A 15000-nucleotide genomic window follows, 5' to 3' on the forward strand; every position below is an offset into this window, starting at 1 on the left:
AAAATGACAGATACAGAGGCCAAGCCTCTTTGCAGAGACTAATCACAAATGCCCTCCCTCTTCACTGAGACTAATCAGACGCCACGCCTCCTTCACTATGATTGACAATCACTCTGGCCACACCTCCTTTACTTCTTACCCAGCGAGTATCACTCTGATCTCTGTATAATGTGGTAACTGTCACTCATGGTTCTGTAATTAATTTCCAGGATCAGTCAGTGAAGTCTTACACACACACACACACACACACACACACACACACACACACACACACACACACACACACTGCTCTGCCAGGAGTCTACAGTGTAATATCCTAAAAGCCTTTAACACAGTTGACCTTTGACCCTCACTCACTGCACAGACTTTTAATGGAATGACTTTAATTCCCTCAGAGGGACACAGAGACACTGTCCAATCAGTCCAATCTGTGTGTGTGTGTGTGTGTGTGTGTGTGTGTGTGTGTGTGTGTGTTTGAATTATTCTTACTTACGCACTAAACACATTACATTGGTTTAGATTTGTTGTAACAGGACGTGACCTGTGTATCTGTCACTCCTCATGAAGAGGTGTGACATGTACGAATTCTAATAAAGGGGGCGTGGCTTCAGTGAAGGGGGTGTGGCTTCTCAGTGAGTGGTGTGGCTTTTCAGTGAGGGAGGTGTGGTTTCATTAATGGGGGTGTGGCTTCTTAGTGAGGGGGTGTGGTTTCTCAATAAGTGGGTGTGGCTTTCTAAACAGCTCTAAATGTAATTGCATTAAATCTTCAGCTGTTTTAAAAACATTTCCTTTATTTCAGTATGAAAGATGAAAGAATCTGCTTTATAAATAATTATTAATGATTACAATCGAATGAAATGTTGTGAGTCTCCTGTCTCACCTCGAAGTTCTCCGGGAGCCACTGCACGTCTGTAACCGGCCCGCGGTGTCCACTCTCAATCCCCGACACGGCACAGTAACGCACTACAGGAGTGCTGCTCTGCTTCTCCTCTATCTTCTGCTGCCACACAAACACACACACACACACACACACACACACACACACACACACACACACACACAGTTACACTAAAACACTTCGTCATAAAACTGCTGAATTCCTGGTATTGTGATTGGTTGAAAGGTGTTGATTAATTCTATACATTACACACACATACAGTATACACACACACACACACACACACGCAGACACACATGCCACAGCAGCAGGGGTTTTGATGGCACATTGTGGATGCCTCCAAGTGATAGAGTGGGTTTGCTTAACAGCTGTGTTTGACAGCACTGTGTGTGTGTGTGTGTGTGTGTGTGTGTGTGGGTGTCAGTAGGGGGTTCATTGTGCAGTTCACTGAATAAACAGTGGGTGGAACTGAAGGCAGATGTCACTTTTGTGTTGTTCAACACACACACACACACACACACACACACACACACACACACACACACACACACACTAGCGCACACACACACACACACACACACACACACACACACACACACACACACACACAGTAATTCAATTAGAAGGCAGTAAAGTAAAATCACGGTCCTCCTCACATCAGCAGTCACACAACACATTGAATGACTTATTGTGTATATGTGCGCACATGTGTGTGTGTGTGTGTGTGTGTGTGTGTGTGTGTGTGTGTGTGTGTTTGAGATTGTGTGCACTCACCATTGTGTTGGTCACTTTTGTTCTTAGTCCACTGCGAGTTCCCTGCAGTCTGTCCACATGGTCTGAGATATCCCATAGTACCACCTACACACACACACACACACACACACACACACACACACACACACACACACACACACAAGGAAAACATTTAAACCAAAAATGGAAACTGAAAGAAAATAATATTATTTATGCGGTTAGTAAGAAAAAAAGATGTGTGTGTGTTATATAATTCACACACACAAACACACACACACACACACACACACAGATAGAGTTTTAGAGGAAAAGAGAGAGTGAAGGTGCACCTGGCCGTTCATGCAGCCTCCAGCGATAATAGCGGTGTGTGAGGGACAGAAGTGGAAGCACAGCACGTCGTCTGGACATTCCAACAACAACTGCAGGAGAAAAAGAGAAAACACACAGAGGTTCATTTTAAAGCGGAACTCTGAATCACTGAGATCGGACCAAACGTTTATCCCAGCCTGGTGCCACAAACATCTCCCAAATCAACCACAGCTTCTGAAGACCAACAGAGTGCGAGTGCTTTCAGGCCCATCACACACACCACATCCGTCCAGCTTCAGCCACATCACCACAGCTGGAGTTTACTCCTACTACTGACAGGTTAAAGAGCATGTCGGTGAAGAATAAAAGAGAGAGAGAACGTGGATAGATGGAAGGAAGGATGGATGGATGGATGGACAGGTAGAGTGATGGGTGGAGGTTACCTGTGGGTGGATGGGGTCAGAGAAGCTCCAGAAGATGATCAGTGGTGGATTGAGAAGTAGTTTAGTGGAGCTGTTTATTCTCTCCTCGAACGAGAGATTCTCTGTTACTGACACTGCAATAATACCTGTCTCACACACACACACACACACACACACACACACACACACACACACACACACAGAGTTTATTTTTGGGTGTTTGTACAGACTTTGTGTGTGTAGGATGATTTTACATTGCATTTTTTAGTGTGTTGTTAAATCACTCTGTGTGTGTGTGTGTGTGTGTGTGTGTGTGTGTGTGTGTGTGTGTTACCGTTGATAGTAGGATGCCAGTTGATATAGCTGATGAGTTTATTTTTGCTGTAGTGCAGCTCGGTGAATGTCTGGTACACCTTCAGGTGTGTGTCGACTTTCCCTTCATACACACTGTCTTCTCCTAACACACACAAATCATTCACAAACACATCCATCATGTTGTTCTGCTGGATGGCCACCTCAAACCTACACACACACACACACACACACACACACACAGATGTCAAGAGGATAACTTGGATGGAGAAATGGAAAATGAGACTAAGCACAGTATTAATGATTGAACTTTCTCACCTGGAAGTGATGGAACTGAGGAAGTTCTTGAGGTTCATTGACTGCAGGATGCTCTCTTTCTCCTCCTCTTTCAGTTCCTGAGGTTCATACTGGGTCCACATGTTCTTTGGGTATTTCCTGTAAATCACATGGCAGGTTTGAGCTTCTCCCTGAAACGCAGTCCTGACTGATGTTTGTTCAGAGAAAGAGCTTTCACAGTCTGCTGACTGCTTCACAAAAGCCTTTAAAACCATAATCAGGTTTAATGCATGGCTTGTGATGGGACGTTTTCTACATGCTTTAAAGCAGAGGTTTTATCATCAAACATCTGTTCAAGCAGGTGTTGAAATGACTGTGAGGCATCGAGGAAGTATTTTTAGTGTCTAAAGTGTTTTTTTCTCTGAATATCACTGATGTTTATGTCACACACAGAATTTCTCATGTGGATCAATCGCTCGAAATAACCAACCGTACGCTACATTAGAAAGGATCTATAACGTGTTTAAAAGGTACTAAAGGTACTATAATGTCTATTAAAGGTACCATATGATGTTTCTGAAGGTATGAAAGGTACTATAAGGTGCTGTTCACGGTACTAAAGGTACTATAAGGTGCTGTTAAAGCTACTAAAGGTACTATAATGTGCTGTTAAAGGTACTAAAGGTACTATAAGGTGCTGTTAAAGGTACTATAAGGTGCTGTTAAAGGTACTAAAGGTACTATAAAGTGCTGTTCACGGTACTAAAGGTACTATAAGGTGCTGTTAAAGCTACTAAATGTACTATAATGTGCTGTTAAAGGTACTAAAGGTACTATAAGGTGCTGTTAAAGGTACTAAATGTACTATAAGGTGCTGTTAAAGGTACTAAAGATACTAAAAGGTGCTGTTAAAGGTACTAAAGGTACTATAAGGTGCTGTTAAAGGTACTAAATGTACTTTAAGGGGTTATTAAAGGTACTAAAGGTACTATAATGTGCTGTTAAAGGTACTAAAGGTACTATAATGTGCTGTTAAAGGTACTAAAGGTACTATAATGTGCTGTTAAAGGTATTAAAAGTACTATAAGGGGTTATTAAAGGTACTAAAGGTACTATAAGGTGTGTGAATGTACCATGAGGTCTGAGAGGAAGAGGTTTTGGTGTTAGTGACGGCTTGAATCCCACAGTTATGCTCCAGTTTTCTGATGCTGAAGCTCTTGTCCTGGTATGAAATGCACTCGGTGTAGAATCCCTTCGTCTGTGTGGCGCTGAGGTCAGAGAAATGCACCGGAGCCCCGAATTCTCGTCTTAGCCGTGATATCTTATAGTGGAGCTGAACAGGAGACAGAGTGTGAGTGTGAGTGTGTGTGTGTGTGTGTGTGTGTGTGTGTGTGTGTGTGAGTGTGTGTGTGTGTGTGTATGTGTGTGTGTGTGTGTGTGTGTGTGTGTGTGTGTGTGTGTGTGTGTGTGTGTGTGTGTGTGTGTGTGTTTACTCTGGTTCCTATTTCTGTACTTGACTCCTCCTCGATCTCTCTCTCGCTGCCCAGTGAAACCCAGATCTTTGGTGTAGGACTCTTCAGCTCCTCCTCAAACTCCTCTTCACTTTCTTCCTTCACTTCCTCAGTCACTACTGGGGGGGGCTGAACATGCGCACACACACACACACACACACACACACACACACACACACACACAGGGAAAATTTGCATGCCGGCTGCATTTCTCTGAAGGTCTGAATTTTACTATGTTATCATTTTCTCTTAGAAACATCTTCTCACCTCCAGCATGCTGTGTTTAGCTTCTGGAGTGAGCACCAGATAGAAGCCCTGACCATAGGTGAAGTCACGATCAAACACCAGCAGCATCTCATCTTCTGGATAATCCTACACACACACACACACACACAAACACACACACACACAACAAACACACACAGTAATTGGAGAAAGTGAGAGGTGGAGAAATGAGGAGTGGAGAAGTGAGAGGTGGAGATATGAAGGTTCTCACCAGCACAGCCTGTTTGATGGGGCTGAAGTCAGACACGGCCGCTCGGGTTTTCATGTCCTGGATGATGTCATTTTTCTTTAACAGCTTGTAGGGCTTCTCACCTGTGACGTCCTCATCCGTTCGACAGCCGAACAGCTCCTGCGTGGCCGAGGTCAGAACCAGAGGCTGGACGTAGTCTGGGTGTTCTGAGGACGAGTAAAAACACAGACATGAGACTGAGGAAAGTATTTTATTATTAATATTATTGTTATTGTTGTACAGTAAAACCATCCCAGCCCCTTACCTGTCTGTGTCTCTGTCTCCGGTCTAGAAGCTTCCGTTATTTGCTCTGATGTTATTGATTTCTTCTTCTGACCTGAAAAAAAAAAAAAAGAACAGTTTATACTCATGTGATGAATCCATGCTGTGTTAATGTGACAGTGTTCAAGCTTAAAAGCACCACACAGAAACCTTCTATAGAAACCAGAACATTGAATAGTAAAAAAGTCAAATTGAAGAGTATTTAATAGAATTGAAAATCATCTCAGACTCTACACACAAGTCTCTTACCTTTCTTTTTGCTCACAGGTCGTTTTGGTTTCTTTGCACTCATATCTGCTTAAACACACAATATTACATTTCAATATAAAAATACAACTCTATAGAAGTTTAGTCTCTGAGAGTAAAAAACACTGATTTGGCGACATCTAGCGGTATAATAAGATATCGACCCTGAAACACTGAGAATCACCTGATATCGATATTCATCACATCTCTCTCTTAAAAGCAAAACTACAACATATAAATCAACACAGAGTGGACGAGGGTTTCGTTTTATTAATATGTAGAATAAATTATATTATATAACAATATCATAAACTTTTTTTTAGATTATATGAATAATAACCTTAATAGTATAAAACATATAAAGAAAGGATAATAAAATTAACCCTAAGAAAAATATCCGTCCAATAACTGTAATCATCATCATCATCATCATCATCATCATCATCATTATTTCCCAAATCCAGTTCGGACCTTTTCCTTTTGTTACAGGATCCCATTTGATTAGTTTTTTTCCCAGAAGTTTTTAACTTTATTTTGATAATTTTATTCACCATTAACTAATAAAACTTCCAATAACCGCGTGAAAGAAGTTAAAAGTTGATATTTACCTTTAAAAGTTGCAGTTAATTTGCGTTCAGAGAAACACCGCTAGCAATACTCGCGTTTCCGGCAACAGAACAGTTGCCAAGGTTACCGCAACAACCGAGGGGCGTGGCTTTCTTCAGATTGACACGCGCTAGACTCCGCCCCCCGGAACGTTTTCATTAGGCATAAGGAGCATGTGGATGTCAGCTGGAGACATCAGTCACTGCTCCGATTCGGATTAGTATTCGGATTCTTTCTGAAGGAGGTGTGTGGAAGTGAGCACCTCGTGACAGATGGAGGTTTTTACTCCACATCTTTTTCTCTTCTTCACTCTTTAATGTGCTTCTGGACGAGTTGTTTTGGCTTCATCTGATTGGAGCGAGGTTTAAAAAAAGAAAAGAAAAGAAAAGAAAAGAAAAGAAAAGAAAAGAAAAGAAAAGAAAAGAAAGCATCTGATGTTCTCAGGTGTGAATGACCTGCAGGTGAGTCTCATCTCCACGTCATCAGCTCTCCTTCTCTATCCCTGATCTCACATGGAGAACTGTGAGGGTTCCTCTATCTCCATCTTAATGCCAGTAACGTGCTGAGAGCTTGGGTTTGTCCTCCTGGGATGGAGGGAGAGGGCCAGGTTACTGAGTTGGAGATGCAGTTTGTTATTCAACCCTGTCCAGGTCAGAGCTCAGGTACAGATCTGCTCTGATCTTCTGTTCTGTCTCCTGTTTCTCCAGGCTTTATGACTGAGTAGGGATTTTAAACCTCAGTATTCACCAGGTTATAGATGATGGATGGATGGATGGATGGATGGATGGATGGATGGATGGATCATGTTGTTCGTCCCACAGGAAGTTCACAGAAGTCAAGTGTGTGAGCAAAAGTTTTCAGGAAATAAAAATACAATCAGTAAGAACGAGTTGAACAGTTGAGTCGTGTGAAACCCTGTGTGATGAGTCAAAGTGAAAATGAACAGAGGATGAAAGATGAGTGGAATCATAACAAGCGCAGAAGAGCAGCTACGGAACAAACACTCCTGCAGCAGGAACCTGGTGTAGTGGTTTTAATGGTTATAATGGAAACTGTAGTGATTGTAATGGTTATAATGGACATGGCAGGGGTTATTATGGAAGCTGCATTGTTTTAATGGTCATAATGGGAATTGTAATGTGTCTAATGGTCATAATGGGAATTGTAATGTGTCTAATGGTCATAATGGGAATTGTAATGGGTTTCATTGCTACAGTGGGAATTGTAGTGGTGATAATGGGAAAATGTAGTGGGTTTAGTGGTTATAATGTAAAGTGTATTGGTTGTAATGGAAGCTGTAATGGTGTAACCCTGTGGGTCTTTACTTCTGATACCTTCAGATGCTATTTCTGATACCATAAACCTTTGGTGAACACTGGTTTCTATACTGGTTTCTGTGGTTTGATTGATGATGATTGATGATGATGGTGTTTACAAACATCCGTTGGCATGGAAACCGTTTGGTAATGGTTTTAATGGTTTCTAGCAGCTGATGGTGTGTAATGTGATTTGTACTGGAGTCATTTTCATCGTGGACTTGTTTTATTTATTTGCTTGTTTACTCACATATTTAGTTAAATATTAATTTAACAATATTATTATTATTATTATTATTATTTTCATGTAAATAATAAACTCAGTAAATATAATAATAATGTTCTATGAAATGATCTCGGATCTTCTGGAGCACTTTGTTTAATAAAATGGTGGTGTTTTGTTTTAAAACGCTACAGGTGAAGGTGTGTATGAGCTCACGGGTGTAATCAGGTGACGTGTGTGTGTGTGTGTGTGTGTGTGTGTGTGTGTGTGTGTGCGCTCGAGAAACCTGCAGATCAGGTGACAGAAGCTTCTGAAGGCGTAGATCATATGACAGAGGGAAAAAAACACCAATCTTTCAAGGCATCTCTGATCTGATGTACACGAGCTCCTGCTCCATGACTGTTTATTAGATTGGATTTTTTTTGTTTACTGTCTCGTTGGATCAGATCAGATCGGATTTATTTATCCCGTGTCTCGGTCAGCAGCTTTGGGCAGTGAACTTCAGCCCACACGCTGAGTTATGAGTTTATAAGAGCTTTTTATTACGTCTTCAGCTCTTCAGTTTCGCTTCAGAACCTCACTGCATGCTCTCTTCTAGGTGAGAACTGTGAGAAACGCTGTGGCTCCTGCTTCTCAGACGAGTTTTTTGAGATTTAATCATGTTTATAATAATTTAATAAAATATATAAAATACATTTTCATTGATTTTTTTTAAATTATATTTTTAATTCTAAATTTAAAAATAATTTAATTGCTGCTTTTTTAAATTCTAAACTTTGTGCAAACAAACAAACAAAAAATTATAAATAAATAAGACGTGTGTGTGTGTGTGTGTGTGTGTGTGTGTGTGTGTGTGTGTGTGTGTGTGTGTGTGCTTCCAGACATGGACGACTCGGGATCTTCCTACCTGGCCTTCAATGATTTTAACAGCAATGGCGGCTCGTTGTGGGCGGAGTCATTGGCCCAGCAGGAGCGTCAGGAGGTGGAGAGCTTCAGAAGGAAACTCAAATACTTCTTCATGAACCCCTGTGAGAAGTATCGAGCCCGAAGCAGGAAGCCGTGGAAGCTGATGCTGCAGATCATCAAGATCGCCGTCATCACCATCCAGGTACTGAGATTCGCCGCAGCCTGTAGTAGAAACATTTGAAAGTGTGTGTATAATTATGGAGATTTGAGATGGAGATGAACAGTGAAATCTCACTCACTGGTTTTTTTTGGGGTAAATGTCTCCCAGTTCCATGCCCAGTTCTCCAGAGCGTGTGCTTCAGCGACTCTTGGATAAGAGACTCTCTTTCGTTTCTGGGTTTTATTTTTGTATTTAAACCAAAACAAGACGTCTGAAAGTCGTTCTCTCCTCAGCTGGTGTCTTTCGGCCTGAGTAACCAGATGGTGGTGACGTTCAAGGAGGAAAACCTCATGACCTTCAAGCACCTGTTTCTGAAGGACTACGAAAATCACAACGCCAAAGCGTACGCCGTGTACACTCAAAACGAAGTCTACACACACCTCTCCTACATTGTACAGCAGGTGAACACACACACACACACACACACACACACACACACACACACACACATTAAAACCGATTTGGTTTGATCTTTTTTTTTTATCTCCTGACTGTTACTATCCAGACTGTTCCTGCCATGTGTTTTTTTCCCCCCAAACTGTTACCACAAAGTTGGAGGCACACAATTAAACTCTTTCCTTCACTTGAACTCGGAGATCCAAAAGTGTTCCAGCATGACAGTTGGAAGTGTGTAAAAGATCTCCTGCTGTAGATCTCCAACACAACCCCAGGCCTCCTCACCTTCTCACATACATCAGTACCTGAATTTAACACACTTGTGGCTCAATGAATCTCTACAAAATCTAGAGGAACATCTTTCCAGAAGAGTGGAGCTTTTATAACAGGAAATGGAGACTAAATGTGGACTTGGATGTTCATAAACGAGCACAAACCCAATCTTCAGGCGTCCATGTACCTTTGTGTCCATACTGTTCTTGTGTTCTCTGAATGATCGAATTCTATGATGTATTCACATTAATATGGTGAAAAATTGTCAGCACACACACCTTTGCTAAGCCCTTTGTAGTGTGTGTGTGTGTGTGTGTGTGTGTGTGTGTGTGTGTGTGTGTGTGTGTGTACTGAAGTGTTGAGGGCTGCAGGAGTTTTGAGGGAATGTGGGACAGAAGGTACTGGTTGTGTGTAGAAAGGGAACTGTGTGTACCTGAGGGTTGTGCTCAGCGTGACTGCGCGTGACCTCAGCCAGGTGTCTGCTCCGTTCCTCACCCTGAGCTTTTCAGGAGGGGGCGGAGCAGAACAGGGGCGGGTTTTATCGGTTTGATTTATTAGTTGTCACTTTGGCTAAAATGTTGCACAAGAGCCAAAAGCAAAACAGTTCAGCAGGTTTTTTCCACACACAGGATGGAGTGTGAAGCGTGTCCAAGAGCTTCCATGTTGGAATTTTGCAGTAGATCCTGAAAATTGTGTAAATTTTTTTTTATATAAACATTTTTAAACATCCAAATGAATATGATTAGAGATGTAAAGTAACACGACTTCTCCTTCAGTGTTGTTTTCTAAATGTGATATGATTTTTAGTGTCCGCTTTGGCTCATGGCGTTCTCTCATCAGGTCCATGAGGTCTTCACCTGGAACGGGTTTCAGTTCACATGTGTTTAAACCTCATTACTGCTCCTGCAACTACTGTACAGATCCATATTATAGAAAGAAACACTCAGTTAAGGAAAGAGAGAAGATCCATCATTACTTTAAGAAATGAAGGTCGGTCATTTGAAACATCTCAAGACCTTTGTATCCCCAAGTGCAGTCTCCAAAACCATCAAACACTATGATGAAACAGGCTCTTATGAGGAACGGAAGACCAAGAGCTACCTCTGTTGCAGAGGATATTTTTGTTAGAATTTCCAGCCTCAGAAAACACTGATTTACATAAACACTTCTGAGTTTAAGTCACATACATATTTAAACATCTCCTGTTCAGAGGAGACTGCTTGAGTCAGGCCTTCATGGTCGAATTGCGGCGAAGAAACCATTACTGTGAAGAAACAACAAGCAGAAGAGACTTGATTATCCAAGAAACACACAGAATGGATATTCGATCAGAAAACTGTCCTTTGGTCTGATGGGTCTAAATGTGAGATGTTTCTAACCACCATGTCTTTGTTAGAAGTAAGGTTCCTGAACGTGTGGTTCCCACTGTGAAGCGTGATCTAGATGAATATCTAACGCTTCTTTATGTTCTTGTGCTAGTTCCTGCGTTTGCAGAACATAACGGTTGGGAACCACGCGTACGAGAAGGACGGTCATCACATGATGTTCTCGGAAAACAATCCGATTCGCTGATTAGTTTTTAGTAACCATGTGACCTGCAGTGTGTAGTTCCTGACTCGGATCATGGAGAAGAACTCGATTAGTTTTCCAGCACTGTGTGTGACATTATAAGTCATTTCCTGTATATTAATACATCGACTGTAGTGTTGATGACCATTTATTTATTTATTTATTTTTACCCAGAATGCCTTGAGATTTACCCCAATGCTCCGCCCCAATCCACGGCACAGGACACACACCTGTCCAACTTCACACTGCAGTTCAAAAGGTAATGGGGTTAGAAATTCATTAATTATTCACTTAAACAAACAAGCAAATAAATAAATAAATAAAGCAAAAATAAATAAGCAAACCAAAACAATGCAAACATGTATGATTTAATTAATTAATAATCCAGTTTGGAATCGGACGTGTGTGTGTGTGTGTGTGTGTGTGTGTGTGTGTGTGTGTGTGTGTGTGTGTGTGTGTGTGTGTGTGTGTCAGGTTGCTGGAGGTGAACGTATACTTCACTCTGAAGGCCATTAACCTGCAGACGGTGCAGCATCACGAGCTTCCTGACTGCTATGACTTTAGCATAATGGTACGCCCATGTGACTCATGATGGAGTTTCTTCCATTTTCTCTCTCTCTCTCTCTCTCTCTCTCTCTCTCCCTCCACGTTACTTTATTTCCATTAAACCCCCGTCACTCTACATCTCTCCACACTTCCTCTTTTTCTTTCTGCTTGGTTTGTAGGAAAGATGTAATAATAGAGACGGAATTTTCACATCGAACACTTCCTCATTCCATTTCCTAAAATTCCTTTATAGTTGCCATGGAAACCTTTGTTGTTGTTGTAGTACCCCCACACCCCGTCTGTGATTATCCCTCACGTCACATCATCACGCTCCTCCTGTTTCTCTCAGATCACCTTCAACAACCGCGCCCACAGCGGCCGGATTCGCGTGGACCTGGACAACGACGTGGACATCAACGAGTGCCGAGACTGGAAAGTCACAGGAGCCTGTGAGTGTCGTATCCCATGATTCCAATCTTCACGAGTATTTCCTAAACACTCCTACATGCAGCACGTTTGGTCACACGTTCCTCACGGTGTCTGACGCATTTCTAAACATCGCCTTGGTTTGGTGGAGATTTGAGGAGACTCCTTCAGGGTGGTAGTAAAGTCAGGTAGTGGTGTTGGTGAGGTGAGAAGGTCTCTGGATTGCAGTCAGTGTTTACATTCATGTCAAAGGGTTGAGGTCAGAACTCTATAGCAGGAGATCTTCCACTCCAACCGGAAAGCAGATCTTCATGGAGCTACACAATAGTGTGCTGCCAACTTTGTTTTGAAATTTTGGAGAAAAACCAAACGTACCTGGAAAAGTCAGGAATCCTGATAGTTTTGTTTGTATCGTGTAGGAAGTTCCAGATGTTCACACTGGTGGTGTCAAAACCAGACCCGACTTTTCTTTGTGGTGAACTTTACCTCTCTAGTTACTGTTTTTACATCATGTTCCTCCTTCCCTCAGCCCCAAAGAACATCTACTACACGGTCCTGTTCGATGTGGTGATCATCCTCACGTGTCTGGCGTCGCTGATCCTCTGCACGCGCTCCGTCAGCACCGGAGTCCAGCTGCAGTTTGTGAGTCTCCTGAACATATCAACTGTTTTACCGTGAACTAAACGAACGTTAAACGAATGATAAGTGGTGGAGCATAGAGAGACGTGTGTGTGTGTGTGTGTGTGTGTGTGTGTGTGTGTGTGTAACACTTACAGGAGTACACCACCTTCTTCCTGAAGCATTATGGGAAGCAAGTGTGTTGGTCGGACCGGATGGAGTTCATAAACGGATGGTACATCCTCATCATCATTAGCGACGTCCTCACCATCACCGGCTCGGTCCTCAAAATCGCCATCCAGGTCAAGGTACGGTACAAGTCTTCCACTCGCTCACACACACACACACACACACACACACCTGGAGAAGAAACCGTGATTTGTGGATTGGTGTTGAACCATCTCAGTTTGAGTCGTGTTCCTCTGCAGGCTTTGACGAGTTACGACATCTGCAGCATCCTCCTGGGCACGGGCACCATGCTGGTGTGGATCGGTGTCCTGCGCTACATGGGCTACTTCAAGAAATACAACGTAAGTCTCATTAGAGTTCTCGAGCTCTCTGTGTGTACGTGGGAAACTTAACCCCCCTCGTCTTCACCCTGCAGATCCTGATCATCACGCTCAGAGCGGCGTTCCCCAACGTCATCCGCTTCAGCTGCTGCGCCGCCATGATCTACCTCGGCTACTGCTTCTGCGGCTGGATCGTGCTCGGACCCTACCACGAGAAGGTGAGGAGTGAAGTGAAGTCACAATCCGATTTTCTGTCTAACTTCTTTGGAGACTAATGGTATAAGCGGTCAAATCTGCTACAGAGACTTTTGACGTGACGTACGTTTGAAACAAAAGCAGATTATTGTGCAGTAATTAAGTGCATGCGTCACGTTGCAGTTTCGGTCCCTGAACACCGTGTCCGAGTGCCTGTTCTCTCTGATCAACGGAGACGACATGTTCGCCACCTTCAAGAACATGCAGCAGAAGAGTTACCTGGTTTGGTTGTTTAGTCGCGGTTACCTTTACACCTTCGTCTCGCTCTTCATCTACATGGTGCTCAGCCTTTTCATCACCCTCATCACCGACACCTATGAGACCATCAAGGTAACAAACTGCGCCTAGAGAAGGATGGATGTGTGTGTGTGTGTGTGTGTGTGTGTGTGTGAAAAAGCTAGTCCTGGATTATGCTGCTCTTTAAAACCTTCTAAAGTCTTCTCTGGTGGCGTTTTGATGTTTTTTATTTTCCTCGTTTCCAGCAGCAGCAGTCAGACGGAAATCCTGTGTCCGAGCTACAGACCTTTATATCCGAGTGTAAAGATCATCCGAACTCGGGCTGTTACCGCGTGGAGGAACGTCCGTCTCCCTGCTTCTTCTGCTGCACTCGAAGGTAAGGGGTTGAAGAGCTCTGAGGAGGAGGAGAATAACATATGTGAAGAAATGCCACAAAATAGGATTTTTCCCTGTAGGAGGCCCAAAACCTGTTCCAGCATGAAGATCCCCTTGTGCACAAATCCAACTCCATGAAGATCTACTCTACATGGGTTGGAAGTGTGTGGAAGATCTCCTGCTATAGAGCTCCAACCCTGTTGAATGTGAATGCTGACTGCAAACCAGGAACCTCCTCACCTTCTCACCTACATCACTAGCTGACTTTTACTAACATCCTCGTAGCTGAACGAATCTCCACAAAAATCTAGAGGAACATCTTCCCAGAAGAGTGGAGCTCATTATAACTAAATCTTGAATTAAATGTTTAAGAAACACAAGTTCATGTATTCCGATGTATTCAGAACTAAAGTTGTAACTGAAGCATTTCCTGTTTCAGGGTCAGTGACCTGCATGAGAGACTGCAGTGTTGAACGCAGGGATGAAGATGAGGATGAGAAGGAGAACATCGCCCCCTAAACATCTCCTCATTTACACGTTCATGTGATTAGATATAATGTGTAATATAAATGTCAGAAGGTCAGACAGAATGTGTTCTAAAGCACTTTAAGGCTGTGAATGTTTCAGTGATGCACAAAAATATAAATAAATGTTTGTTCCATTGTAAATTGTGATTTTGTAAAAAAAAAAAAGAAAATACTTTTGGGTTTTACACCAAAAAACTGCTATTAGATAGAAATTAGAAATAAAATATTTCAGAAAATGCTGACACTGTGTGTGTAAATCATCTTCTTCTTCTTTCGGCTTCTCCCATCAGGGGTCACCACAGCAGATCATCCGCATGTTTTGTGTTTCTTGATGAAGCTGAATATTTCAGACTCGCATTCAGGACAGAAAAATAAATTGACCATCTCCTAGAGAGCTCCTGAGAGCGGAGTGTGTGTGTGTGTGTGTGTGTGTGTGTGTGTGTGTGTGTGTGTGTGTGGCACTCGTTCAAGGTCG

The 15000-nt window shown here is 42.6% G+C and overlaps 3 protein-coding genes across 7 annotated transcripts in view; 1 reads left to right on the plus strand and 2 right to left on the minus strand.

Moving 5' to 3' along the window:
• Positions 1-6585, minus strand: part of dnai3 (dynein axonemal intermediate chain 3) — a 44830-nt gene extending 38245 nt beyond the window's left edge. For 3 of the 5 annotated variants that reach the window (XM_046869061.1, XM_046869060.1, XM_046869058.1), the window contains exons 1-13: positions 6132-6585; positions 5527-5574; positions 5261-5332; positions 4978-5162; positions 4749-4853; positions 4464-4610; positions 4104-4303; positions 3013-3129; positions 2717-2904; positions 2404-2528; positions 1981-2070; positions 1673-1756; positions 881-1000 (exon numbers count right to left, since the gene is read on the minus strand). In XM_046869061.1, coding sequence (XP_046725017.1) covers positions 881-1000; positions 1673-1756; positions 1981-2070; positions 2404-2528; positions 2717-2904; positions 3013-3129; positions 4104-4303; positions 4464-4610; positions 4749-4853; positions 4978-5162; positions 5261-5332; positions 5527-5569 — 1476 coding nt within the window. In that variant the 5' untranslated portion in view covers positions 5570-5574; positions 6132-6585. The remainder of the gene's footprint in view (positions 1-880; positions 1001-1672; positions 1757-1980; positions 2071-2403; positions 2529-2716; positions 2905-3012; positions 3130-4103; positions 4304-4463; positions 4611-4748; positions 4854-4977; positions 5163-5260; positions 5333-5526; positions 5575-6131) is intronic. The other 2 variants (XM_046869059.1, XM_046869062.1) reach the window with 2 other exon arrangements.
• Positions 6586-6641: 56 nt separating this feature from the next.
• Positions 6642-14666, plus strand: mcoln3b (mucolipin TRP cation channel 3b). The gene is made up of 14 exons (XM_046868797.1): positions 6642-6791; positions 8550-8776; positions 9028-9195; positions 10943-11007; positions 11136-11291; positions 11507-11603; positions 11928-12027; positions 12534-12646; positions 12781-12930; positions 13051-13152; positions 13227-13349; positions 13510-13716; positions 13869-13999; positions 14438-14666. The coding sequence occupies exons 1-14, from the start codon at positions 6719-6721 to the stop codon at positions 14469-14471; spliced, it is 1746 nt and encodes a 581-aa protein (XP_046724753.1). The 5' UTR covers positions 6642-6718; the 3' UTR covers positions 14472-14666.
• LOC124398752 overlaps positions 12968-15000 on the minus strand; it is a 6821-nt gene continuing 4788 nt past the window's right edge. Inside the window, exon 3 of the transcript XR_006928118.1 lies at positions 12968-12982. The gene's annotated coding sequence lies outside the window, so the exon portion shown is untranslated. The remainder of the gene's footprint in view (positions 12983-15000) is intronic.

This window comes from Silurus meridionalis, chromosome 16 (assembly GCF_014805685.1).
Source record: "Silurus meridionalis isolate SWU-2019-XX chromosome 16, ASM1480568v1, whole genome shotgun sequence".
Taxonomy (NCBI): domain Eukaryota; kingdom Metazoa; phylum Chordata; class Actinopteri; order Siluriformes; family Siluridae; genus Silurus; species Silurus meridionalis.

Bases quoted from the DNA above. Each gene is read 5' to 3' on its own strand.
- mcoln3b (XM_046868797.1), top strand. From the start codon at position 6,719: ATGGAGGGAGAGGGCCAGGTTACTGAGTTGGAGATGCAGTTTGTTATT. The intron at 6,792-8,549 runs GTACAGATCTGC...GTGTGCTTCCAG, and splicing joins CTGTCCAGGTCAGAGCTCAG to ACATGGACGACTCGGGATCT. The intron at 14,000-14,437 runs GTAAGGGGTTGA...TTCCTGTTTCAG, and splicing joins TTCTTCTGCTGCACTCGAAG to GGTCAGTGACCTGCATGAGA.